Genomic DNA, 27488 nt, shown 5'->3' on the forward strand with positions numbered 1-27488 from the left:
AGTGAATTCATATGTCAAATTTTGGCATTTGTCTATGTTCCTCTGGAGTATGAGAGCAGCATATTTTAAAGGGAAGGGCACGGGGAAAACTCAAATTATTCTTCCAGCCTTCCGTTTTTGACCATTTAACCACTGCAACTTCACAAAACATGAACACCGAGCTTACTTAGCTGGTGGATTCGTATGGGATCTGATGCCGGCCCTAATCCTCCTTCACTCAGTGTCTGCACAAAGATGATGTACTCCTCATCGTCCTCAGGGAGGGTCAGCTCTGCTGTTGCATTGACCGTTGTGAGTGTGATTACCTCTTTGTGTCGCTGCCTATGGTATGACAGCTGAAAGGGGAACACAAACAAGGTTGCAAATATGTTTTCTAACACCATAACAACTTCAAATGCATAAGCTTCGTGGTTACCTAGTGTACCAAGTAGAGCAGGGCGATATGGCCAAAAATATTTATCACGATATACATTTGAAAATTTGCGATAACGATATAACTGACGATATAATTGATGCGAGACAAAATACTCCACAACATTACTAGCGCAAAAAGACAACCTTCCATTAATTTTCACTTAAACAAGAAGCTGGTTTTTATGTACATTAAAGCTTTATAAAAATGTAACAGTGCAAATGCAAATTCCTTGCTGAAAGTTTAACCAAAAGGCATTTCCAGTAGAAATGGGCTGACATATCCTGAGCATAACCATATATAATATCCACTGAAGTTAAAAAGAGGTGCTTTGCAACATTAAACTGTAGTGTGCAGTACGTATTTTTTGGACCATAAGGCACATTGAGCTAAACAAAGCAGTTAGATAAATCAAACTTTATTAAACTCATTCTTCTTGCTTCCTCCACTTCTGTACCATTGATTCATTGATGTTGAATTCTCTGGCAGCTGCTCTATTCCCATGTTGTTGCAGTATATTAATGACTAGCCTTGTATTGTGGATGGATTATCTCAGTTGTTCTCCTGACTGACGTTTGGTCCGTTTACAGCATCCTGCCATGCGATTGCATTTGTCTCTAACCATGAGGAACCTTAGTGTTCATCCTCCAGCTTCACTGTTTATGTTATGCTAACATAGCTGTGTCGCTAGCGATCACGTAGCACATCATTATATACCAGCTAGCCCAACTTCAGTAACCCTACAAACATCACTGCTGTTTAGTTTCCTGCCTTCATTTATGTTGGAAGTGATAGCAGAGCTGTACGTTTGAATTTTTTCAGAAATCTCTCAGTCAGAACATGCTATATCATGCTTAGGTAACTAGCGAAACTAGCGAGCTAACTTCCGCTAGCTTCCTGCTAACTTCTAACTCCGTTAAATGTAATAAATTTTGTTTTCATGGATGCCTGGAAGTTAAACTGAATTGTTACACCTGGTAAAGCAGCAATGCTGATCGTTTTATTAAAGATGAAAGAATTTAGACAGTTAACTCTCAGTGATGCTGCAGTGTTTGTTTGACCTGAAGTGTACTGAGTTTAGGACCCAGATTACTCCCAGATTTAAGAGCATCTTAGTCCAACAAATACAACAATAACGACGGCCGCTTGCATGTTCTGCAAAAAAATGTGCTTTGTTGTGTATCTGACGGACAAACACCAAACCAGTTCCACATCACTGAAGTTGCACCATTTTTACAAACCAATTCTGGTTCATCTGTTTCACTCAACAATCGGCCATGTGCGTATGAAAACAAAGGCACTGCGCATGCGCGTTTTACTCATATTCTATCCCGATATTTCATTTTCCTATCGTTGCCTAACATTATACCGGTATTACCGTGAACGGTATAATATGGCCCAGCCCTAGTACCAAGTTCCCGTGAAAGCAACTGAGAAAGTAAAACTCACTTGATAGCCCAAAACTTCTGATTCTGATTCCATTGCCACCACAGGTTCCCAGTAAACAGACAGCTGAGAGCCCATTAGGTTCCATCCCACATTCATTGGCGGCTGGGAAGGTGCTGCGTGATATAAAAATTATTAACAATTTTATATCACTGCAGAAACATTAGTGTCACATTGGTGTATAATCCCAATTTCAAAAATTTGGGACACTGTGTAAAATATAAATAAAAACCAATAGTGTATTCACAATAAAACAAGGCAAACATAACAGATAATTAAACTGAGACATTTTAATATTTCATAAAATATAATAGCTCATTTTGAATTTGATGGCAACAACACATCACATCAAAGTTGGGAAAGTAAGTGATATTAAAAAGAAACTACTAAACAGGTTTATGAGCAACAGGTCAGTGACATGACCGGGTATAAAAGGAGCATTTTAAAGAGGCAGAGCTCCTCTAAAGTAAAGATGGACAGAGGTTCATTGATCTGGGAAAAAAGTGTGTCTGCAAATTGTGGAACAATTTCAGAATGATGTTTGTCAAATTGTTAGGACTTTGAAAATCTCATCATCTGCAGTACATGATGTCATGAAAGATTCGGGGAATCTGAAGAAATCTCTGTGCGCAAAGGATAAGGACAAAAATCAACGCTGCATGCACGTGATCTTCGTGCCCTCAGGCAACGCTGCACTAAAATCAGGCATGATTTAGTCATGGAAATCACAGCATGGGCTCAGGAACACTTCCAGAAATTGTCTGTGAGCACAGTTTGCTGTGCAGGTTAAAGCTTTATCGTGCAAAGAAGCTGTATGTGAACACGATCCAGAAGCATCTTCCCTGGAAAACTGTTCTGTGGTGAGACAAATTGAAACCCAAAAATCTTTCTGCAAAACACGGACACTACGTCCCCAGATTAAAAAGGAGAAGCATGATCAGTGATGGTATGGAGCTGTGTTTAGTGCCCATCTAGTACAACCGGAAATGAAATATGCGACAAACAAGACCCAGAAGTGTTGAGCACCACGAATCTTATATCAGACAAGAATAGGACAACATCAGTCCAGCAGCTTCTCTCCTCAGCTCCCAAAAAATTTATGGACTGCTGTTAAAAGAAGACTGGATGCTACACAGTAGTAAACATGGCCCTGTTACAACTTTTTTGAGACTTATTTCTGCTTCAAAATGAGCTAATATTTTTTCAGTTTAAACTTTTGAAATGACTTCTATGTTCTGCTTTGTACTAAATATGAGTTTATTGGAATTAGCTAACCATTGCATTCTGCTTTTATTTGCATTTTACACAGCACCCCAACTTGGTGAGATTGAACAAGAAAGATTTTATTTCACTTAAAGGATAACACAACTTTAAAAAGATTGAATTAAATACTATTATTATATGACACTAATCTTTGCCCAGTTTGGAAGTACAAATAAAGTGTGGATAAAAGCAGAATGGAACCCGTTCACTTTAAGGTGATTTGCTTTGCAGCTTCAAAATCATTTTGATGCTACACTGATCTGTTAAATGGCAGGTGGCATCTGTTTAATCCCCACTCCCCGACTACATTGCCCATTTTGGCAGTTAGTAAATTCAGTGAGAGGGTAACACCTCCTGGGAAATGCAAGTTGCCAAGGATAATAAAGGCAAAGCCCTGCAGATTGTGACTACTGAGGACACAAGGCCCTCGTCAGGGGACTGACAGATCAAGGTCCGGTTGCACAGAGTCAAGTGGAAGCAGTGTGCTTGGAAGCAGAAAAGATATAAGCGGGTCAGGCTGATGACTAAGCTAAAGGCTAACAAAACCATGTTGGCTATTCCTTCGGGGGGTTTTTGGAGGCAACTTTTGCTCACAGGGCATTAAATCAGACCTGCTTCAGCTCTTGTACAAAGCAAACTAATGGTGTATAAAACAGCTTTATTCGGGTTAAGCACGCTAATCTGCCTCCTGCTGCTGACTTGAAATTGTCGGCATTGAGATGAAGACTCTGTGTTTGTTACATGAACTGTTGCTAGTCTGTGTTCCAGCACGTCTCTAACCACTGCTCAACAAATCTTCATACTCCGCTTTAAATTGAAACTACTATGTCAAATGTGGTAAATGAGATGACTTAATGTTTTTGAATAATATGCGATCATTATGAACTTAATGTGTTTTTAAAGGTTCGCAACAGGGAAACGTTTGCTACTTCATCTCCTTTTAAGAAGACTTTGCAAGCATTTGGGAATAAAGGGAAGCGGCAGTCCTAAGAAAGATATATTTTTTATATTTTTTGCATTAAATAGAAATCAACTGCTCGACAGCTCTGCGCCTCGATTATTTGCTATGTGATAAAATATGCCATCAACCTGGGAGGCACCACATATTAAAATTAGTCTATGTGGCTAAATCTGGAATATTTACATGATGAATTTAAGTGCTCATAGAGAAGTACAAGCTACTCACGCTATGTACGTGGACATGCATTTTTTGCATGCAGTGAAGAACCATGTCTATTTTGAATGCAGTGATACCCGAGGGCCTGCAGAGCATGGTGCTATCCAAACTGGTTTTCAGCCCTCTTCCCCTGCACACAAAGATTTCTCTGGGTTCTCTTAATCTTTTAATATTTTGTCCTGTCGATGATAAAATCCCCAAAGGCTTTACAATTTTACACAGAGTGATAAAACCCTCCCTATCTTTACATCCTCTCTGGGACTTTCCTTTTATATTTTTTTGATCTAACTTTTTTGGCATGTGTTCCTGTGAAAAAGACCATATTTTTTCACAACAATACAATCTCTCAGATTTAGCCTATTATATTTGCATAGTTATCCTTTACATGCATTCTGTTTTTGTAACGCTGCACTGCATTACTGGACTTGGATGCAGACACGTTTCAACACATGCTAGATTTCCCCAGCATTATTGGAAAAGCTAAGAATAGACTTCAATTAAACCACTAACTGTTTCCACCTCTGAATTCTAAGCAGTGTAGTCACAAAAATCAAACCCTTGAGCAGCAGTATTGTGTGCTGCAACTTACGTGGCTTTTTTGTGGTGACATTGATTGCAGGGAGGAATGGGCTAGTGCCTGCTGTATTGAAGGCGCTGACTGTTAGGAAATACTGTGTATTTCCTGCCAAGCCACTCACTGTGGCCGAGGTTTGGTTCCAAGGCACTCTAACTTTCCCCATGGTCTCTGGTTTAGTGTCATCTTCCCAGTAAGCCACCTATTTTCAGAAAGAGAGCACGTCATTCGGGATAGAAGGCTTTGGATTGGAGCAAAATGTGTACATCTATTCTTTATGTGCTTTCTAGCCCATGTGGCATAAAAGGATGCTTGCAAATACGCTACATTTGATGTCTTGAAAGAACTGTGGAATTTTAAATAAAAGGCTTTGATTGTATTCTCTGAAGAAAGATCACGGTTTTCTTTTACCTTTCCAGCTGGATATTTGATATCTCACATTACAAATCCTTACAGCTCCTAGAAATGGTTTAAAATGTACATACATTCGAACATAGATGAATGATTAGTCTCCTCGCTGATTAATTAACATATATTAATTGCCAAAAAATAATAAAAATATTCAGTGTAAAAGTGTTTTTCCAACAAACACTAGAAAGAGAAAAGCAGCAAATACTCCCAAGTGTGGAGCAGGGAACTATAAAGCCTCTGTACTTAATGACTGAAACTATTCATTGATATTAAATTGCCAATCAATTCTTTTGATTGTTGCTTGACTATCTAATTGTTTCAACAATACCTCATGGCTTTGTAATGTGGCAATATTTTTTTCTTTAATGGAAAGCTGCCTGATTAAAAATGGCTTTTAAACAGTTATGCTACAGATCGAGTGCCAGCAAAATGTATTTAAAATAAACGTAAGAGATTTTTGTTATTATCCAAACCATTAGCCTGGAAATAAATGATCCCAAATGAAATCCTTTTTAAGCAGTCATTCACTTTTCCGTCATCATTATTCAGTGTCTAATATCATAGAAGCAGCTCAGATATAAACAGCAACAAAAAAAAAAAAAAAAAGAGTAAAAAAAGAAATCTACTTTCGCAGATGGAGTTATGGAAACAACTTTGACTTTATTGAGCAAAAGAATAACAACATCTTTCATTAAAGCCCTTTGATCATCCTGATTATTCCATCAGAGGTATGTGGACGAGGCAATCAGGGTGTCCTAGTTTTTAAAGGTAAGAAGGGATGAAATCAGCAGTTCCTGGTTTGAAGTGTAACAGTTTAATGTTTTACTCAGAGGAAAGTAAAAACACATCACATCTAGACCCGTGTTGCTGCTGTGCTGTGCTCCATGCATTTCCAGTGTAGCATTTCCCAGTGCCGTGACACAAGGCCCAATATTGCTATCATGATATCCCATGAATGACAGCAACATGAAAAGGCATGTGGCCAGGCAATTTTCTTTTGTTCTCTTGAAAACGCTCTGACATGTTTTCCTGTTGTGTTGCCACAAAGAGCTGTATAATTTTGGCAATAACAGTCGGCCAAGTGAAACAGCCATTTCCATGGCGACGCAGAGTTTGGAAGTGATGGTTTTGAGGTACAACAGGGGTTGATGGTGAGCATTTGAATCGTGTTGCTTGTGAGAATGGGTGTGTGATTTCTATTTCCATTTAAAAGAGTAAAATGTACCTCATAGCCCAGAACCCTTTCAGGGATGAAGGAGAGAGCCTGCCAATTCACCTCAATCTCAGAGGCTGAGACACTTCTGGCCCTAACTCCCGCTGGCTTCTCACTTGGCTCTGAAAACAGACAACGGGAGACTGAGCTGTGCCGCCGTCTTCCAAAAGCACAGAAACGAGCAGAACAAATCTCTTCAATTTTTACATTTATAACTGTGCGCATTCTTTTGATCTCTACTCAGATGAATCATCACACACAGGTGCTGCTGGTAAATTGACTAACACTACACTACACACAGAGACACCCCCCCCCACCCCACACCCTTCAGCATACTGAGAGGTAGCACAGATCTAAATGCCAACCAGTTTTTACTGTGGCGCAGCATTTTAATACAGCGGTGATATTTGAAGGCAATCTGCTGGTTCGTACATAAATGTGTTCCCATGATTTTGTACCTCGTCCATATAAAGATATTTCTGCAGATTTATTTTTCTGCGTGTGTTTTTATCTACCGAGCAGTTTTAATCCAATCCGATAAAAAAACAAAAAAATCTACTTTGGGGGCTTTGCTCAGATTCCACTCACATCCACCCTTTTACCTGTCTCCGCAGAGTAGATGGTGACCACGGGGCTGAAGGGACCCTGTCCTTTGCTGTTGTAAGTGCCAACCTTAACGTGAAACGGAGAGAAGGGCGCGATGCTGTCGTTGCGGTACACGTAGCGCGACGCGCCAGGGGCGGAGGTGGCCACGTGAGTCCAGCTAGCTTCTCCGAAGGCGCGGAAAGCGATGATGTAACCAAAGCTCTCACCATTCTGTAGTTCTTCGGGAACAGGCTGAGAGTGAAACACAAAACTATAGTGATATTAAAACATATACAAACCACTCACGTTCACACCACCGCCGGGCTCACGCAGTCACCACCGTCTCTCATAATGTCAAAAAAAGTGCATGACCCACAAATTGCTTTTGCAACCCACCTGATGAAATAAAAGGAGCAGTAAAAATGCCATTTTAAAAACCTGCGCTCATTACCGAGCATCCGTGCAGCTTTTAAAATGAAAAGTTATTCTGTATATAATGAAATGGGAAATCTCCAATGATGAGATAACACAGAAAGTAATGACTTGTACAATGCCAGCACTGTTATTCTTCCATTCGACTCCTTACTGCTATATTTGAGCATTGTAGATTAGTCTGAACAGTAATTCATCACAGATCCGAGACTCACAAATGAGAATATCTGTCAGATTTACTTCTCTGTTGTATACGCTGCTGCTGCCTTACATGCAAGCAATTTGAGAAATTACAGCAACGACAGACTCCCATTGACCCCAAATTTATGACACCCACAAGCAAAACAGAGCAGGTGCTTTGGTTTAGCGAGGAATATTTAGAACCTCGTTTAAGATGAAAACGACACTGACTCCGGGCACTTTGAATAACAGACTAGAGCATAAGACTGATGATTTACCTCCCACGTGATAACCAGTTCATATCTGCTTCCACCACCTCCACCCACATCACCTGGCACTGCATCTGGAACTACAAAACACAGACCATGATCACATTTCAGTATAAAAACACATATATATAAAGCCGCATAAAGGCAAGTTATAGCACAAAAAGGGAAATCAATACGCAGTACCTGCATCCTCTGTCCTGGTCTTCACGGACACTGGGCTGGGTTCTCCGACACCAACGCTGTTTTTTGCCAGTACCCGAAAGTCATATTCAACCCAGGCATTGAGGTCCACCACGGTGGCTGTCAGTGTGTTCCCATCGATTATCTCCGGGACTAAGAATAAAAGAAAACATTGCAGACGGAAGGTCTTTGCAAGAGCCTACATGTATACAAGTGAACAGCTACAACTAAAGCAAGAGAACAATTATGCACACATACACTGTTTAAGCAGCGTAGCCTGGTCAATAAAGTGTTGAATGCAAGCTGGTTTTGAGTCATGACTGTAGAAGGTGGCTGGAGGATAGCGGATTTCGGACAAAGGACAGTAAATGGTTTAACTGTCAGCCCTGCTGTGCACAGCGGCGTCTTCCTTGATAGTAACACTGAGGGATCCAATGAAATGCCAATAAAAAACCTACAGCCATTGGCTTGAAACGTGCAATGACATTTGTTCGCTACTTCGGTACAGCACAAACAGCTACAGTGAAAAAGCTGACTCGTTGTGGTGTTCTCAAATGTCCATCTATCCATTCATTCTCTTCGTCTTATCCTTGTCAGGGGTCTGGAGCCTATCTGAGCTACGCTAGGGCGAGAGGCGGGGTACATTCTGGACAGGTCGCCAGCCTGACGCAGCTTCTCAGCAAACAGCTGCCAATGTACACCTCCAGCACATACAGGCCAATGTTAGATATCATAAGTGATTTCTCAGTTGTGTTGATCTCCAGTGTTTTCTCTCCTTTCAGCTTTGCTTTGCTCTCAGCTAATTCCGGAGGGAAACATCTAAGCTTTTTAGATGTGATTTTTTTCCCCCACCGAATTAACCAAGCAGTTGTTTTTTTGTGAAATGCAGCCTTTACACCGTTTTTACTTAAATTACAGGACTGTTTTAGCCATAATGAGATTGGATAAAACCAATAACAGGGAAGCAAAACAGGTGCAGTCCAGAAAACCAGAACAAGCTCTGTAGTGCTCAGAAAGTTCTGTGATCAGCATTTGACTTTGTCAATTCATCATGCCCCTTTTTTGTTACAAACAGTTGCAGGATTGGTAAAAATTTGATTACAGGAATTTTACCGTGAAGCAACTCCTACTTTCTCATTTAGGTCAAACTTTTCTATATAAAATCTGTACAATATACTTTTAAGTTAAACTCAATTGTCTCAAAAAAAGCCTCACACATGCGACGATCCCCTATGAGCAAGCACTAGTTGACAGTGGGAAGGAAGAACTGCCTTTTAACAGGAAGAAACCTCCAGCCGACCCAGGCGCAGGAAGGGCCGGCCATCTGCCATGACTGGTAAAAATCTGCCTTTATGCTCACCCCAGCTGATTTATTGTTATTATAACTGTTATTATTTATACTGTTTATTATTATAAGCCTTACCCTTTTTAAGTAAACTAATAAAAACAACTGCAGTATATGCATTCAACCTTTTCTAGACACCTGGACCCAGATCATTAAGAATGCAGAAAAAGCCTGGTATTTGCCTTTTTCATATAAACTCACATTTATAAGAGACGAATAAAAAATGACAGCATGTGCACCTATGTTTAAGTTTTCCCACATAAGTACAATGTAAAATGTTTCATTTAATGGATTAATGAAATTTACTTGATTGCAATGCATTGAGTTTATACCTTAATGATTAATTACTTGAATGAATAAACCTTTCGTTTTGTGCATCTCAGTTGCATTTTAATCAAAATTATTGCTTCATGTCTACTGAGGGTGAAGAACATTTTTTGAGTGTTACATTTTGAAAACCTTAGGAAAAAGCTGCAGCTGTGCGTAATGACTGTCTGTCTTTCTCCAAACTCCTCTTGCCTCTGGTCCTTTTCTTTCTTTGTTTATTTTCTGCTAGGGTCCTTTTACCCTAGCAGAGTTGATAGCTTCAGTTCTTTTTTCCCATTCAGTGGGTTTGATTCTGTTTGTATTTCCAAAGCTGAGGGTACCAAATAAAACACATTCCCTTTTCTCCACTTCTCAGATGAGTGTCTCAGTTTCACATTCAGTGAAATTGCTTGTTTGCTGTTTTGTTTCTTTGCTATGTCCAATAACTTCTGGTGGAAATGGCAATTTTATATGCAAATGATGTTTTCATCCATTCATGGCTGTGGATGGGAGTAGAAATTAGGCTTGTGTAGATGCTTCAGGACCAAGCTGTGACAAAAACAGACTTGACTTGAAAAGATGAAAAGGACGCTGGTGTTGACATGAGTACACAGAAGGTCATCAAAGTGGCTAAAATGAAAAAGTAATAATGAAAAAAAATATGGAGCCACCAAAACAAGCCTCATCTCTTTATATATTTCCTAAGTAGCCAGATTTTCTTGTCATTTTTAAAGTGGCCTTGAACAACAGTTCCCCAGGATTTCAAAGTTCTCCACTGGACACTGACAGATTTTTCACTCTTTTTTAGTTCAGACCTTGCACCTGACCATATATATGTTTTTTTGTTTGTTAAGACACTTATCACTAGCATAAAAAGCCACCTAAATCAGGGGATGAACCAGTGTTCTACAGACAAATTGGAAATTTTTTTTCGTTAGATAGTTTGTTACCAACAAACTGTCATAAGAACACATAAGTTGTTCTCATTTCTTTAGTTGAATCTCCAAAAAATGCCAAAGATAACAGTTTGACAGGCATCAAATCATATTTTTTGCAGCAACAAGGTGATTCCCAAAGTGCTATTAGCTGAAAACTTGACATATCTCAACGTGGTGTGCAGTGTCCTTAAAAGGACAGGTGGAAGACAGAAGAAGTGACAGGCCTAAGAAACTATCTACAGCAGACGAACAGTATCTGAAAATCATGCCCTTAAGAAATAGGAAAAAAAATCCACCAGCTGATAGACCTGAGAGATGCATCCTGCCCTCAGCTGATCCATCTGATTAGTCCAGATGATTTTGTTTTGTACCAGTAAATAGTTGGTTTTCAAACACATGAAGGTCTCTGTGTGGTGTTTGAAAGTCTTATTTCTAGAGAAAGAACTAGTGACCTAAGTGACTGTGTGATAGTAATAGTATAATAGTAATTGTTTAAAATAATATTTGCAGGTATTTGATTCATTGAGATATTATTCTTATTGTATCTCTTATATTTCTACTGTTCAGCACTTTGGTCAGCCTTGTGTGTTTTTAAAGTGCTATATAAATAAACTATGATGATGATGATGATATCAGGTTGCAGCAAAGCTGGTGCCAATCCCTGCACAGATCACTGGTACATCAACAACAGTTCACACTCTTACGTGATCTAATACTTATTTGTCTTTCCTGAACAAGTTTGCTCCTAAACTTAACTCCATTCTTGGAGTGTGAATCTTAATCTGCATCTGCTCAGCTCTGTTGAGAATCATTAAAGCAGTGGTTGGGACTTCTAGTCAGTAAATCAATCAATCAGTTAAAACAGATTATTATGGACTTCAAAATCATATATGGGTTTCTTATGTACCTATTTTCAGTGATATCAACTTTAACAGCAGGAAACTAACCAGGTATATAATTCTTCCTTTCTCTATATTTGACAACAGCATAATAAAACTGGAAATTTTGTTTTTGGTGTGCCACCCCAATATTTTTAATGGCTCCCATATGGCCACTCCTATGAAAAAAATCTGGAGGCGTCCCTACAGGTATTATTGAGACTCTGCAGGTCCAAATTTGACATTTTAGGTTCAAATTGTCATCGATGGGTAAGAAGGAGGTCAACAGTGAGTGTATAAGTGTATAGCCATCTGCAAAACACAGCAGAGGCTCTGTCACGGTTTGGGGCTTTATTTTAGCCAGTGGGGTTGGCGATCTTGTCAAAAATTAATTGAATTATGAACAGAGAAAAGTAAAATTTTGAGTCACCATGTAATACCACTTGGAAAGCTGATTGGCTTTTTGCAGTTGCCATTGCAGGAAAAATCATACCTGGATTGAAAAACACACAATGAAACAATATCATTTATGGACTGGTCTCCTCAGAACCCCAACAGTGAAGCAAGTGTGGGATCGTCTAAAGGTATCTAACATGCAAAGAAGAGCTTTGAATGTCCTTCAAGAAGCCGGAAGAGCTATTCCTGGAGACTACTTAAAGAAATGACAAGAAGGTTTGCCTATGAGAGGCGATCATACCAGATATCAACTTTTAAGCTCATTAGAGTTGTACAAACTGTTTTATTGTCACGGTTCTGGGTTGTTCTGACCCAGCTTTTTGAGTTCTTGTGTTTTTATATTATGGTTTATGTTTTGAGTCCTTTGTTGTACTGTGTTTGTTATTTCCCCAGGTTTCAGTTATGGTTATCATAGTTTATTTCTTAGGTTTTGTAATATGGCTTCCCTGTGTTCCATGTTGTGTCTACTGTGCCTTTCTGTACCATGTTTCAGGTTCCTATGTTCTGTCTCCCCAGTTGCTGTCAAGTTTACATGTCTAGAGTTCAGTCAGTGTGTTTCCTGTTTTACTTTGAAGGTCCGTGTCTCATGTCAGTGTTTCTAGTTTTGCTTCCCTTGTCTCGTCCAGCCTGATTACTCCCAGCTGTGCTCTCCTTCTGTGTCTCATTCCCTCGTTATCCCTCAGTATATTTAAGCCCTGTGTCTTTGTCAGTGTTGTAGTCTTCCTCATGGCTGTATTTTTGTCATCCATGGCCCTGTTTAGTTTTGTTATAGTTTTTGTGCCATTCTGCAATAAAGCAGCTTTTTGGGTTTAATTCCTGTGTGGTGAGTTTTGCGTTTGGGTCCTTCTCCTGCCTGCACACAGCCGAAATATGACACTTATATTTTATGTTTCCAATTTTCTCAACAACATATGAAAGAATCAGTGATCGCTCAACACTTTTGCACAGTACAGCAGCAAGAAGGACCTTTCACTGTCTTGAGTAAGAACATGAATCTCTACCCTTTTTTCTAGCTGACCCCATACACTGACCCACCTGCCAACTGGGGAAGAGAAATAACAGCATTTCCCTGTGGACATCTGTGAATTATCTGAATAATATCTCATGTGCTATAAGATGAAAATTTATCGTCAAGTACTGCGTCACCTGTGTTAACCCTCTGCCAGCCCACAGTGAAGGGAGTTCGGGTTTGAATGAGGTAATTGGTGATGGGGCTGCCGTTGTCTCTGCCGGGGCTCCACGCCAGCTGGGCTGTACTGTCTGTCACCTCCTCCACCGTCACTGAGTCTGGAGGGCTGGGAGGGCCTGGCTCAATCACAAGAACAGATATTGTGAGGTATTCGCACATGCAGAGGCACAGACGACGCTACAGAATAGTATACTTGCACGTTTTGCAAGGAAAACATGACATTTAGTGGCATATAAAGGAAAAGCACACACACACATGCGTCGGCCAAAATGATATCGCTATATAGCCTTCATATCTTTCAATCAACATCAGCGAGAGAACATTCTGAAAAAAGCTTTCAGCTGAGAAGATGTAATGCCCTTCACAAAGTATTAAAAGTTAATTCAAGATTTATTCTCCAATATTCACCCAACTTGTAATCCTTCCCTTTCCCCGTAATCCTCCCGGTAATTGATCGATGAAACAGCAGACCTAAGTGGATGCAGGGAGTCAAATTAAAAGGTAAAAGATGAAAAAGGGGCCTCACAGCCCCAAGGAAACAGAGTTTTATCATTTATTTTTATTATCCCACCAATTAAGCGGTGTGATGTTTTACTTTAGTTTCATCTGCGGGTTCCTATTCTAATGAAGGTGTCAGCTCATCAGAAATAATAGACCACTAGAGAGCTGTGAGATAGACCGCAGAATAATAACGCCCCTTGCTCTTCTCGCACTCCCCACCAGCTCTGAAGTGGTTTCTAATCTGAAGCAAAATATACTAATTATTAAAGTGTAGCATGATTATTTTAGTAAACAATCAATTGTCTGGAAGCACAAATCCTTTTGTTTTCATATCTCCTGCAGCATGTATGTATATGTCTATGTATGCATGCAAGGATATATTGGATTAAGCTGAGCAAGTAACTGCTGAGCGACATCCTTTTGTTTACTGAAGCCTTGGACGTTACTGCCCTCATACATTTGGCCTTAAAACCGTGGCTTTAGAGATATTGATCTCTGTAAAACTCATTAGTGGCTATTGATGAAAAAAAAGCAACTTTAATACACTGGCCTCATTAATACATATTAATAGGACACACAATCAAAGATCAATTCCTTATCCTCTTAATTACATTTCATTGGCTGAGGCAAGAGGCTCCTGTCAGTGTCTCGAGGGTGTTCAAATAATCTGTTATTAATATGGACAGACTATCTGAGCTTTCATTGTGAACTTGTCTGAGGGAAAATTAATAACCGGCTGTATTTACTGACACTGGCGATATTATTCCGATCTCAACCAAATATTTCCCAAATTCTCAAAATGTGCTGCAACACGTGCCAGAACTAAACAAGAGCATATCATAAGCGGGTCGAAATACCAGTGTGAAAACACATCGTTCTGAAGTGTTACATTGACTGTCATGAGTTGTATTTCCCTAAAAACTATCTCTCGGGATAATGATGATGATGGTGGTGGTGCAGCTGTCAAACAAGCACAAGTGTTCCCCAAGTGGTTCGAATGCTAATGACTGTGATATTATCCTTATATTGTGACCTTCTCCAGAGCCACCATCACCACCCAGTGGAGTGTTTGTGAGGCATCTAAAACGGGTTTTTTTTCCACACCCATTGTGAAAAACAAGAACCCAGATGATCACTCAAGAGTCTTTGTGTCAGGAGCGATTATCATTGACCTTCAGCGCTGTGAGAGGAAAGGAGCGAAACCCCATTGTAAATAACACCCTGCAAAATTATCGAGCTGACTAATATACATGATTGTAACAATATGTTTGATGCCAGTAACGCCAACGATCACTGTTACCACGATCGTAAACGTGCTGCTGCAGAATCCCGGTGAAAGGAGACGTCTTGCTGTTGTTTGTCTTAACATTAAAATAGATTTTTCTTTTTTTTTTTAAGAACATGCAAATGCAGCCACTGGGGGAAGCTGGCTGTGCTTTCATGTTTCCTCACCTTCCTCTTAAATTATACAGCCACGCAGAATGGTTTGATCTTATTTGTCAAGGTTTTGAGCTATTTATCTCTAACATTTCGGCACCCTTCGCAAAAGAAAGGGGAGTGAATTTAAATTGGAAGAAAAAACTCTTTAAAAAAACATAAAAACGAAACCAAACAGCAGATTCAGTCTTTGCTTTAAATATTGCTCACAACATGGGACAGTGTCTTTAGACAAATTAGTTCAATTAAAATCAGGGACAGACAAGGACAATTTCTCTGGGAAGATGAGAGGTGGCAGACAGTGCATTTAGTTGTGAATTTTATTTAAATAATGAGGTTCTTATTCTTTAATTGCCTCTTTGAATGATTAAAAAAAAAAAAAGAACTGTGCTACATTTCAAATGTAATGCGAAATAATCTTTTTTATAAGATCAATAAGGGAGCCTCTGCTCCTCCTTACTGATTTGGACTATTACTACTATTTTTTTTGTCACTTTCATTTTCCCACGCTGTCAAACTCAGCTCTTTCTCAATTTCAACTCACTACTTTTGCCCAATTAGCCCGGAGACACTGTTCTCACTCTGCCTGTCAGCAGCCTGTCTATCACAAATGCTTCTTCCATTTCCACAAGTTGTCCAGGGTATCTTAACTGAACTCATCTGATTACTCTGCTCCACCATCATCAGGGTTTAGTCCTGTCACTATCTTCTACTTTCATCTGAGCCTCCGCTCTAAAGTTCTTATTAGATTTGATCAAACTGTAAATACTTACACCTGTGAGCTACATTTCCTTTCCTTCCAAATGACCTCTTTTCATTTAATAACACGTAGCTACAAGCTACAACAGTTTGAAGACAAACACCTAAACTGCAGGACATCCAGAAAGGCATGTTATCCTATATTTCCCCCCAAAAAACAAAGACTAGAAAAAATCTCAAGTACTAGCATAGACATGTATTATGATACTCTATCGATACAGGGACACTAAATATCAATATTTTATTACATAAATCTGAATATTCTGTGAATACTATATACAAAAGGGCTAATTTCATGCACTAAAATCTTGAGTTAGTCATGCTTACATCTAAAAATTAACAAAAGCAGCCGCCAGCTGTTTGTTTTGAATTTTCTTCACATTCTGGGACTGATTTCAGCTTCCGGTGACTAAATGGTTGCACAGAGCAATGTTGCACACTCACTACACATTTTGATTGCAAAGTGATTGCACAGGTTGCCTGATAGGAGGTAACCTTTCTGCAAACAGTGTCACAATCTGGCGAGGGCAGACTGTATGAATTGAGAAAAGGACCCAAAACGCAGACTCCAAGGAACAGGGAACAGAACTTGAAATGTTAACAAAAGGCGAGCCGTTTAATATGGCTGGTAGAAAAGGTACAAACAAAGGGCAAGGCAAACTGAAGCAAAATTAACACAAACCTAAACTGGGGAATCTAAACAAACAATAAGAAAAACCTAGACAAGAAACTTGGAAGCATGGCATGGCATTGGAAACATGGCGTGGACAACAGACGACCTGACAATCACACACTGAAAACAGAGGACTTAAATACACAGGAGGTGTATTAACAAATAGCAACTTGTTATCCTTGCAAGATAAAGCTATGGATTCAACCTTTTCAAATCCTGACACTAAAATCATCCCTCACCTCATCTGACATTTAGCATATTTGGGTGGTGTCAATTTGCTGGGCTATTTGGTGTATTGATTCCACCCCGAAACATCCCTCCTCCAATTCCACGAGCAACACAAACACACCCCTCCCTGAAATAAATAACAAAAGTTATTTTGTTCTGCCAAATGTAGCTCTCGACAATAATGTCTCTCAGGAGCTATACATACTGCATGAGTGAGCGCAGACAGGCATGTAAGCATTCTGCTGTCAAGTACACTGCAACAATATTGAAAACTGGTCATTAAAAGACAGGGAGAGGGAGAAAAAGGAACACATCCTAAAAAATGTATGGCTCGTACTCTTAGAATTTCACAGTTTTGTGAAGTTTTCTTCCAAAAACATCTCTGAGCGCCAGAGAAAAGGAAAGCGCCTTCCTCTGTTTGATGTAATGAAGCGCCTTGTAGTAGAAATAAACACTCTGATGATATCCAGGGTGATTCTGATGAGAATATGGACACTTTGGTTGCACTGCAATCTCAATCTAAAACAAACCTATTTGAGTTTAAAAACCCTATCGAAAACTGCACGCCTCAAAAGATTTTTTATTTTAATTCTCAGCAAAGCATAGCGATGTAATCTCTCTGAAATCTCTTTAACACTGCTCTGCTCAGTAACACTTAAAGACTACTGACTTCTTTTTACTGAGGCTGCATCCATCATCCACTTTACGTTGAGTCTACTTTTTTTAATTTCTCTCTCTCCCTTTTTTTTTTACCCATTAAACATCCCTGGCTGTAAGCCCTATTTTAATTGGTAACTGCAGAGCAGAGACGAGCTTTTCTTACCTTTCACAATCAATACAGCCACGGCTGATAGACTCTCCACGTCCGTGTCCACCACACAGATGTATTTGCCAGCATGGTAAAGCTGAATGTTCCTGATCATAAGATCTCCTGCTGTTCTCTATCGAAGGAGGAAAGAGAGCTTTATGTAGCATGAAAGATAATGGACCTCGTGACAGCTTATTAAAAAAGGTAGCAAAGCATATATAAAGACACAGTAAATAGCAGCTCTAAAAACCGTTTGCATATCCTTTAGTTACAGTACTTAGCTTGGAAATTGCTGAGGAAAAGTGGCTGCACAGTGTTTCTGGGAGAAATTCTGTGTATATACAGTATCAGGTCACAAACAGCTGTTCAACATGAGCTCGAATGGAAAAGAAAAAGGCCAAAATTCACAAAAACAACAGAGAGTAAATTGAGTTTTTGTGTCTGACAAGGTCTCGACTGCTTTACCCGCCTTTTGCAGAGGTCAGTGCTGTGACCTTCAAGACCTGTTGCAAGCAACTACATAAATAAGCTTTTACTACTGAGTACAGCAGGCAGCTTTTGCTCATTTGGAGAAGAAAACAAAAAAAAGAAAAGAAAAGGCTCTCATCTAAGAGGACACCCGTAAGCAGAAAATGGTAAATTAGTGGTGAAATCGTTCTCTTGGCTTTGGCAGGAAAACGTGGCAGCACAGCCAATGTGGTTTAATTATGGAAATTAAATTCCCTGAAGCAGCAAAGTTAAGTTGATAATCTCTTTGGACTGGGGACATATGAGCATTTCTGGGGAAGGAGTCTCTTTTCAGATAAGAACATTGTCAGTCAAACGCATACACACACACACCCAAGAAGAATGGTTAATCTCAAAGGGTGCGAGGATGTTCTCAAAGTGTTTTGTCGTTTGGGTCTCTGCCATGCTTTGATTCCTTTACAAGGCACCTCTAATAATACGTATTCCTTCCCGTTATGAAGAGGCTGTGCAGCAGGCCATGTCAAAGCAGAATTTGAAGAGACCAGCCAACGTATTAAAAAATAGATGACTTCAGAAGACTGAGCAAGAGTAAGAGAAGTGTGCTCAAATAGAAGACAACCTGTCACAATGGCTGAGCAACTAGCGCTATGTAGGAAGTGTATTTTGACACGACGGCTGCCATGTTTCCATTCACAAGAATACAATTAGAAGCTAAGAGGTCTTAAATGATCTAATAACGCTTCATGCCAAAGACTTTTCCCCAGCCTTCTTTGCCACCAGAGAGAAATTTAAAATAGCAAAAGAAAAAGGATGGTATAACAGCAAGTGCAGCAAAACTTGCCATGCTCTATCTCTCCAAGAAATACCAGGGTGTCAAACCACAAGCTGTCCCTTTAAACTAATGGCAGGGATGAAGTGAAGCAAGATGGGGAGAGGTGCCAAGTGCCCATTCGCACATAAGAAAAAACAAAAACAAAAAAACTACGGCTGTGGGTCACTCACCCCACCCACAAATTCAAAGTGACCGTCTCCCTTGGCGATGAGCTGTCCATTGAAGGCCCAGGAGAAAGAAACATCAAGGACGGGATCGCTGGTGACCTGGCAGGGTAACACAATGCTCTCGCCCACAATGATCTCTGTGTCCACTGGCCCCTGGATGATTCTGGTTGGATCTACCCAGGAAAAATAAAAACGTGAGAGCCAGCCATTTCTAAAGGGGAGGGTGGCAATCTTATGTGAGACATGAGACTTTTCACTTCCAGCAGATGAGCAGCCCTTTTGTTGATTTTCAGGAAATAGGAGCAGAGTAGTGACACAACACTTCCCGAGACACAAAAATCATGCTCCGCAATACAGTGAGTCACAGGCAGAGCAGTCTGTGTATATAAAGGAAGGTCTCATGAAAAACTCAGTCAAATAATGTGTGATAACATGCAGCCTTGCCACCACTAAAATGGCTCACATAATCTTCAGAAATCCTGATAGCAATTACAATACACCATGGATCAGATAAAACTTCATGTAATGAGCTGCTCTGCACAACCAGTACAACAACGAAAAAAAATAAAAAATGAAGAGCGCTGCTTTAAAGTCTGCTATAGCAATCATTTGGCCTCCTGTGCTTCAAATAGTCAAGATAATGAACGGCAGGAATCAAATCAAGAAGATACAACACAAAGCAAGTGGATTTGTACTCTCATATCTTACCTTGGAGAAGCTGTCAAGGGATAAAAAAAGCGTCCCCTCAGTTCTCAAGCTACTAATAATCAATGTGTGGGTCATGGCTCTGTGCCTCCGAATGCTTTACGGCTGTGAAAAAATACTCTGGTAATTTCAAAAAAAATAACTGGCCTTGGCAGTTACAGCGGCAGACAATATCATTCAGCACATTAATAAAAACCAATAACAAACTCACAGAACATTCAACTCCAATGAAAAAAACAACAACACGCTCAACAATAACAGCATCTGTAACACCACCTCACTAATGTGCTCACCGCTTCCACTCAGGGCACTTTCATTTATTGCACTAAATTGGTTGCCTCAACTGCTTTGAGGAAAACAATGATCGAGTGTTTCGTCAAACGCCTTCCAAGCGCATTACTGCAGCCGCTGCAAAATGCGTCCGGACAAAACGACTCAATAATGCACGCGTAAAGTTTTTTTGTTTTTATTACATCCCTTCAAATAAAAACAAAACAATCAAATGATTATCTGAAATATTTAGTCTACTTAATCGCAAGACTAGAGACCTTACAAAGTATAGACACACACCTCAGCACAAAACCTCAAAGTTTATTTATTACTTTTTTTAAATTTAACTACAAGTTATTGACTCGGGTCCTTGCAGTACGCTAGCTCTCGTGTGTTAAGCCATAGTGTGCATAAAATTCTGCTTACTAAGTGGAGCGCACAAACAATCTGCTATTTAACAGGAGAGCTTACCGGTAACAAGGAGCCTTCCAGTTGTACTTGACATGCCAAATCTATTCCTAGCAAAGCACGTATAGCTGCCTGCATCAGACTTGCTCACGTTGGCAAGCCTCAGCGTTCCATCTGGGGACAGTGTGATCCTATAGGAGTACACAAACAGTGAGAGCAGTTTACAATCCGACTGCCAAGAACAAAGACTCATTTTACCATCAGATAAACACCGACTTCTGGATTTTTCAGCATTCTACATAATGGACATCTTCCAGTTAGGCAGCATGTGTGTGTGTGTGGTGAATATTGATTAGACCAAAGATGGCTAAAGAGGAGTGTAGCTGGGATAGATAACTGGCTTATATACGGAAAAAAACAAGCCTATAAAACTGTGTACATTGACTTTTTCAGAATAACGTTAACCCTGTTACTACCTGTCATTTGTGTGGATTGGCAGGTTGCCTTTCTTCCATAAAATGCTAGCGATGGGATAGGCCTGGGGTTTACATTCTAAAGTCACTGTAGTTCCTGTCTTGGCTTTGAGCAAAGCTCTGAGGAGGTTCCCTGTGAAGTCTGGAGGAGAAGCTGGTGGGAAACAGCAAACTGGCGTTAGTGCAAGACTGCAGCAAATCTCACTGAGCATTTCAAGCACCAGTTTTCAAATCTTACAGTAATTGAAACACATCGTTTTTTAAAACTGACGAATCAAACCGGCATAAAAATCGACGCTGTAACGGTGTTTTTTAGCCAGTTTTATGTATTAATAAAAGAAGAAGCAGAAAATATTGTTATAACTTTTAATTGGTTTTGCAGTAAAAGTTCATGTTTACTATTCAGCTATGAGTTTGGCATCTATTACACCATCTTCATCCCCACATCAAAGTAAAGGGGAAAAAAATATATATCTAAATGTGTCTGACCCCACAAAAACATCCACATTGACCCCATTATCTGCTAATCCAGACAACCTTTAAGAATGACAGAAAGATGACCTTTAAGATCCTTTTGGCAACAAAGATTTGAGGATTTAGAAGAGAGATAAATGCCATCCTACCTAAAACCATTAGTTCAGCAGCAAGATATATGACACCGTGTTTATTCTCGGCCACACACTGGTACATGCCAGCGTCAGACAGGGTCAGCGCAGACACTGACAGGACTCCGTCCTCCACATGGATCCTGTCCTGTGAAGAAAAGGTTGAAAGAAAGCAATTATTCTCCTTACACTTACAGGTAGCTTCTGCTTTCTGCGGCGCGCTCTGGCAAGTGCTGGATTTGTTTAGAGGTGCTGTCAATGGACGCGGATCAAATCAGGATGCTGTTGCAAAATAATTTATCGCTATGAGCACAAAGCACAATTTTGTTTTCTAAGTATGGAACATTCATTTTTTTTTCCCTATCCTGTGCACTTTTGGTCCAGTCTATGCAATATTTGAGCTTTTTGTATTATATCTGCACTTTTTAATTTATTTTCTCAGTATTAACCATATACAGTACAGCACCTACTAGTGTTTTTTTTAATCATTAGCTATATTCTGTACTATAAATATGAAACAAATTAGATAAAAATGCAACTTTCATGGTGAAAATCATATTCTGAATCGTACAACAGTAAAAACAATAAACCTCAAATAAAATAAGGATATTTAAACATTAGTTTTGAACAATATCAGGATGGTTATTGCTACAGTATAATGCATGTAAGAGGTAAGAAATTAAGTGTCAGAGGCATATCGAGGTCAGCCAAATTTAAAAATCTCAAAATATGCAAGACCACATGTATTTCTCTGGTGGTCTAGAGTTAGGTGTAGTGCTATATACAGTATATTTCACAGAAGATTAAACCCATTGTCCCTCAATATGAAGGAGCTTAAACATGCACCATGAATAATGAAAAACAAGCACTGACTCCATTCAGATAAAATAGAGCAATCTCTCGGGAGCCGTGCACATCCACTTTCTAAGACTCTGTAATCTGCCAAGGTAAAGCAGAATACGAGACAGTTACATCCATGTCTCATCACTGGCACACCTTAGTAAGATGTTTACCCTCTCCTCTCATCGCACTCTGAATTACACTCGGGAAAACAGCAGTGTGTTTTATGCCAGGCTCTCGGAAATGAAAGGAAGAGCTGAAGCTGAAGATTAAGTCTTTAAAATGAAACACTTGTAGGTGGCAGACGACAGCCGGTAATTTACCTCTGAGAGGAGCTGTTGGCCGTTCTTCAGCCACGTGTAGGAGGGTTTGGGCCTGCCGTTGGCTCGACACTCCCAGTAAAGTCTCTCCTCAATGGCTAGAGCCGTGTCTTTCATTGTCTGGACCCACTGAGGCTTTGCTGAGGACACAGAATTATCCTCAAGTGAATTATCTGACAAGAACCAGAGGGCAGATTTCGAGGAAGGAGCATTATCGTATTAAATAAGCTGCATCTAAATAAGTTCAAAGGAAAGCGTGTGCAGATTGGCAGCCCAAATTAAGGGGGGGGGGGGTCGTCAATGGGTTTTCCTTTAAGAGGCTAGAGGAGAGAAAATTGAATTCAGTCTATCAGTTACATCTCTTAAATGTGTCAGCAGCCCGAGGCAACCCAAAGATTAACATTAAAACCCCGAACCACAAAGGAAGAAGCTCTCATGACCGGCGAACAGCACCCGATACCAGCACTCACCCCCCCAAACTGTCACCTTAATTCTGCGTATAATAAATGTCAGGTCCTGCTTGTTTCCCATCCAGCACACAACCCCCCCTAAGTCTCTCATATATTTACAGCTTTCAGGAAATTTCATGGGTTTCATGAGTGCAATGCTCATAATAAGCACAGCTCACTTCGGTGGCACTGTACATACTGTCACTTCCAATTTCACAAGTGTCATTTTTCCCTCTTTCACAGATTCACAGGAAAACACAGCGGCTGAAGCAAGCCAAGAACCCAAAATGTAATAGCTGCAGTGAAACGCTTAAAATGCAGGAAGAAGGCAGAGATTTGTGTGTGCATTAAAGTAGCGTGTATAACAATGAGCTCTTGCTATTATAAAATTACTTATAGCTTTTAAACGATCACATTACAATTGTTGCCATTTACAAAGTCTAACGACGTGACAATTGTCGACGTTGCTGAAAGAAGCAGAGATATTGATTGTTTACCCATTTTGTCTAACTCAATTGTCTGTGGCGTCGTCTCAAAACTCAAACAAAAGTCGCAGTACCATAAAAAGCCAGCCGACCGGTGACTGTGTTCTTCCCCATCTTGTTCTCGGCCACGCACTCGTAACCGCCCGTGTCGTCCTGCTGAAAGCTGGGAATCTCCAGCACGGCGTTCGAGTACTTCATTTTGACTTTGCTGGGGAAGGGAACGCCGTTGGCCCTCCTCCAGGTGATTTCTGGGACGGGGCTGTGAGACACATGCGAAGGAAGAGCTCAGCGGGGAATCAGGTGCAGGTGTCTGTAACAATCTGTAGCAATAAAGCGTCAGATGGACTGCAGTACTTATTTTTTTCGTTTTGCTGATAAATGGTCAAGACCACGGGTGTCAAAACAGATTGGCTCAGCAAAGACTCCAATCTGGCTCACTGAGTGGTTTTGGAAAATAACTTTTGGGGACCTTTAACTTTATTTTTATACATTTTACAGCTTTTCCCACTGATGAAGACCTCCCCCACTGTCATTCATACTAAAACAAGTAATGAAGTAACAGATAAACAATTAAATGATCTTATCTACTACAGAAATGTCTTTATTTACAATGGGTGAGTAGAAAAAAAAGACATTCTCTTGACAAAACCTTTGTTTTATAATTTATGATAATTTTACACAACTATTTCTTACAATTTAAGCCCAAAGAGTCATGTTGACAGATTTCCTGTGGGCTGTATGTGCCCCCAGGATATAAAATGAGTTTGACATCCCTGGTCTGGACTTAACCCATTCCAACGACAAGTTGCTTTCAGACCAATCGTGGCTTGATGCCACGCTCTAAGAACCATAATTGCTTAGAAATCCAGATGTTCCTTGTATGGAAAGAAAAGACAGTGAAAGATTAAAAACATGCTTGAGGAAATCCAGCTTACTTCCCAAGGGCGAAACATTCCAGCGTAACTGTTGATCCTTTCGCGGCGGGTACATTGTCTGGGAAATTAACTTCTATTTTCGGCTCGTATTCACCCATCACTCCTATGAGGACCAAGCACAAGAACTTGCTCAGTATTCCATTATGCATGAGTTACAAGCATTACGGCTGGCATTATGGACCAAACAATAGCACTGGAAAGCTAACAGAGGAAAAAATGAAATGCACATGAGCAAACGCTCTCTCATGGGTAAACTAAACTCAAAATCGTGCATCGCTTAAGAGTACAGTCACCAGAGTGTAGCCAAAACCCAGCGAGGAATAATTTAAATACACCGAGCATTATTTTTCATCTAGAGATTTTTTTTTAATCTGCTATTTCAAAGCTTGAGTAGGCAGTTCCTAACCTCTGTTGTGTTTCATTGTTAATATCAGCATTCAGGAAAGGCACTCAAGATCGCGACCAGAAAGTGATGCAAGGGGATTTAAATTTATGCAGTTACATGTACAGTACACTGAGTAGAAACTGGCTGAACCACCAGAACACTCAATGTAATGGTCCACTGACGTATGACTTATGTTTAATTCATTCCCAAGGCAATCTTTATTCACTCGTTCTATGAAAGCATAACAGAGAACAGAACAACACGCCGCTGAGAACAGGCCCGAGAATTCATGTGAAAGCAAAGAGAAAGCTTTTAAAGGGACTGCGAATTATAAGAGAAGCTAAGTCAGCAAAGAAGAGATTTGGGTGCTTTGTTTGCTGGCCTACATTGAGGAGCAACTATTTACTTACAGGCATTAGCCCTCTGTGACTCAACTTCAGTGAGGTACAACGAGATAAAGAGCACTCTCGCTGGGGTAATGATTAAAGCCACCTTAAAATGAAAGGCCCATAATGCGAGGCTGAAAGGCAATACTTGTCACGTCAAAGGCACAAGCTGTGTCTTACCATCTGTCCTGAGGATCAGAGACGTGGGGGAGCTCTGAACCTTGCCCTTTGTGATGCTGTTCATCACTACACACGTGTAGTTGCCCACATCAGAGGGCTCCACCTTGGCAATGTAAAGGTTTCCCGTCTGCTGGGAGACGAAGCGCCGATTGTCTTGCTGAACGAAGTACGGGTACTCATTGAAGATCCATGCATAAGTAAGGTCTGGAAGGCAAACAAGGAAGCGCATGAGACGATCCTGGATGCTCTCTGATATTAAATGTGATTAAGAGAATTAACTGTGATTAGAAAAGGGGCTAATCAGTGGCAGCAAGATTATGTTTTAATCACACTTCAGCAGGACTCAAAACAACAGCAGAGTTTACCTCCTGAGGAAGTGGGCGATCCACAAAGCAACACCACTCCTTGTCCCTCTCGGACGGACACTGCGCTTCTGGTGTGAACTTTGAAATGATCTAAGTCTGACAGGGAGGGGAAAAATGAAAAGGAAGCTTACTGTAGGATGTCACATATCAGGGGAGTGGAAAAGAGGCTGAGTAAAAGCTTTCTGCAAGACACTGACACAAACCCATAAGAAAGCTGTAATGAAAATTGCACTTCTGCAAGGCCTGAGGGAGAACAAAAGCAACTGAGACAAGTGAGGCTCTGAAACAGAAGAGTTTAGACAGACTGCTGAACCCAGGGCCTGAATGAGATATGAGCGATATGCCATTTTGTGAAAAAAAGGAACTTGGATGTGAAAACCCGCCACTAACTTAATTTATGTACATGTTTGTGTAAGCGCTGAAATCACAAGACTTGACTTAGCACAGAATCTCAAATAGAAATCTATCCCGCAGCAGCAGAGATGGCCGAACAGGTAAACACACGAGCCAATCGTGTTGCTGAACTGCGGCTCGTGCACAGAAGAGGTTCATGACGGTTCATAGCCTCTGTATGAATCGTGTAAATTAGCCTGGCATATGTTCAAGGCTCTGGTGGGAGGAGCGAGAGCCATTCGCTACATCTCCATTCTGAATTGAGTCGTGATGAAGTCTGTAAGGCTGTGCAACTTTGCATGTGCCAAGCAGAATTACAATTTGAGGCTTTATAAACTTCATACTTCAACCTTTACAGTTTTTTCTTAAATCAGTGCTTTACAAGGTAGAGTTTGTCCATTGTAAGAATAAACTTTTGGATCTCGCTCTATTCATTTTATAGTGGTTTCAAAATAGCTGCCCAAAACTGCCTGAGGGGGACCAAGACATTAATATACCATGACGAGATATGCTGCAAGAGCTCATAACACTATAAGAAAAAAGTTGAAACGACTGAAAACTTTTTTTATTGAGCTACACCTTAAGGTATATGTACCTAGTAATATTTTTTTCTTGTTATTATTCTTTCATGTTGCATCCAAATATTGCTAAGAGAATCTGAAAAAGAAAAAGAACTATAGTTTTTCATTGGAGACTCCTTTGAAGGTTAATAAAATGATTAGATTATCCATTATCCGGTCATTATTCTCAAGTCATTGTTGTTAAGTTATTAAAATGTCATTATTCCATTTTTTCTGACCATCCCATATCTTAAAAGCTTGTCAAAAAAGACCCAAAACATCTGCACGGCAAGATACCACCACCGAGTGAAGGTGTGAAAAGGCGCTTTGTTGCGATCTGCATGAAAGGAAGCCTTAATGAATAGTATAGAAGTAATAAGTATTCATTTGGTTATTCATTTGAGTTGTTTACCTGCTTCACCAGCAGGAACGTGATGTGAAAGTACATTTTTTTTACTGCCTAAATTATTATTTTTGTAGCAATGCATTGTAGTATAGTTTGCACTGCAGCTTATATTCATTTGCTTTGTTCTTCCTTTTTCATAAAAGTGCAGGTATGCTGTGTTCTGTTCTTTTTTTTTTTTTTCCAGTCCTTATTAAGT

General features: G+C 40.1%; 1 protein-coding gene across 2 annotated transcripts in view; it reads right to left on the minus strand.

Annotated features, from left to right (window-relative positions):
- Nucleotides 1–27488, minus strand: part of cntn3a.2 (contactin 3a, tandem duplicate 2) — a 44106-nt gene that overhangs the window by 5923 nt on the left and 10695 nt on the right. For both annotated transcript variants that reach the window (XM_082517748.1, XM_082517747.1), the window contains exons 5-22: nt 25934–26029; nt 25569–25772; nt 24618–24720; nt 23757–23941; nt 22752–22888; nt 21607–21736; nt 20987–21137; nt 20574–20701; nt 19131–19300; nt 17676–17793; nt 13212–13370; nt 8146–8295; nt 7972–8042; nt 7099–7333; nt 6509–6618; nt 4888–5074; nt 1862–1974; nt 167–335 (exon numbers count right to left, since the gene is read on the minus strand). In XM_082517748.1, the coding sequence (XP_082373874.1) occupies nt 167–335; nt 1862–1974; nt 4888–5074; nt 6509–6618; nt 7099–7333; nt 7972–8042; nt 8146–8295; nt 13212–13370; nt 17676–17793; nt 19131–19300; nt 20574–20701; nt 20987–21137; nt 21607–21736; nt 22752–22888; nt 23757–23941; nt 24618–24720; nt 25569–25772; nt 25934–26029 (2616 nt within the window). The remainder of the gene's footprint in view (nt 1–166; nt 336–1861; nt 1975–4887; nt 5075–6508; nt 6619–7098; nt 7334–7971; nt 8043–8145; nt 8296–13211; nt 13371–17675; nt 17794–19130; nt 19301–20573; nt 20702–20986; nt 21138–21606; nt 21737–22751; nt 22889–23756; nt 23942–24617; nt 24721–25568; nt 25773–25933; nt 26030–27488) is intronic.

This window comes from Aulonocara stuartgranti (assembly GCF_965226115.1).
Source record: "Aulonocara stuartgranti genome assembly, chromosome: 20".
In the NCBI taxonomy this organism is placed as follows: Eukaryota; Metazoa; Chordata; class Actinopteri; order Cichliformes; family Cichlidae; genus Aulonocara; species Aulonocara stuartgranti.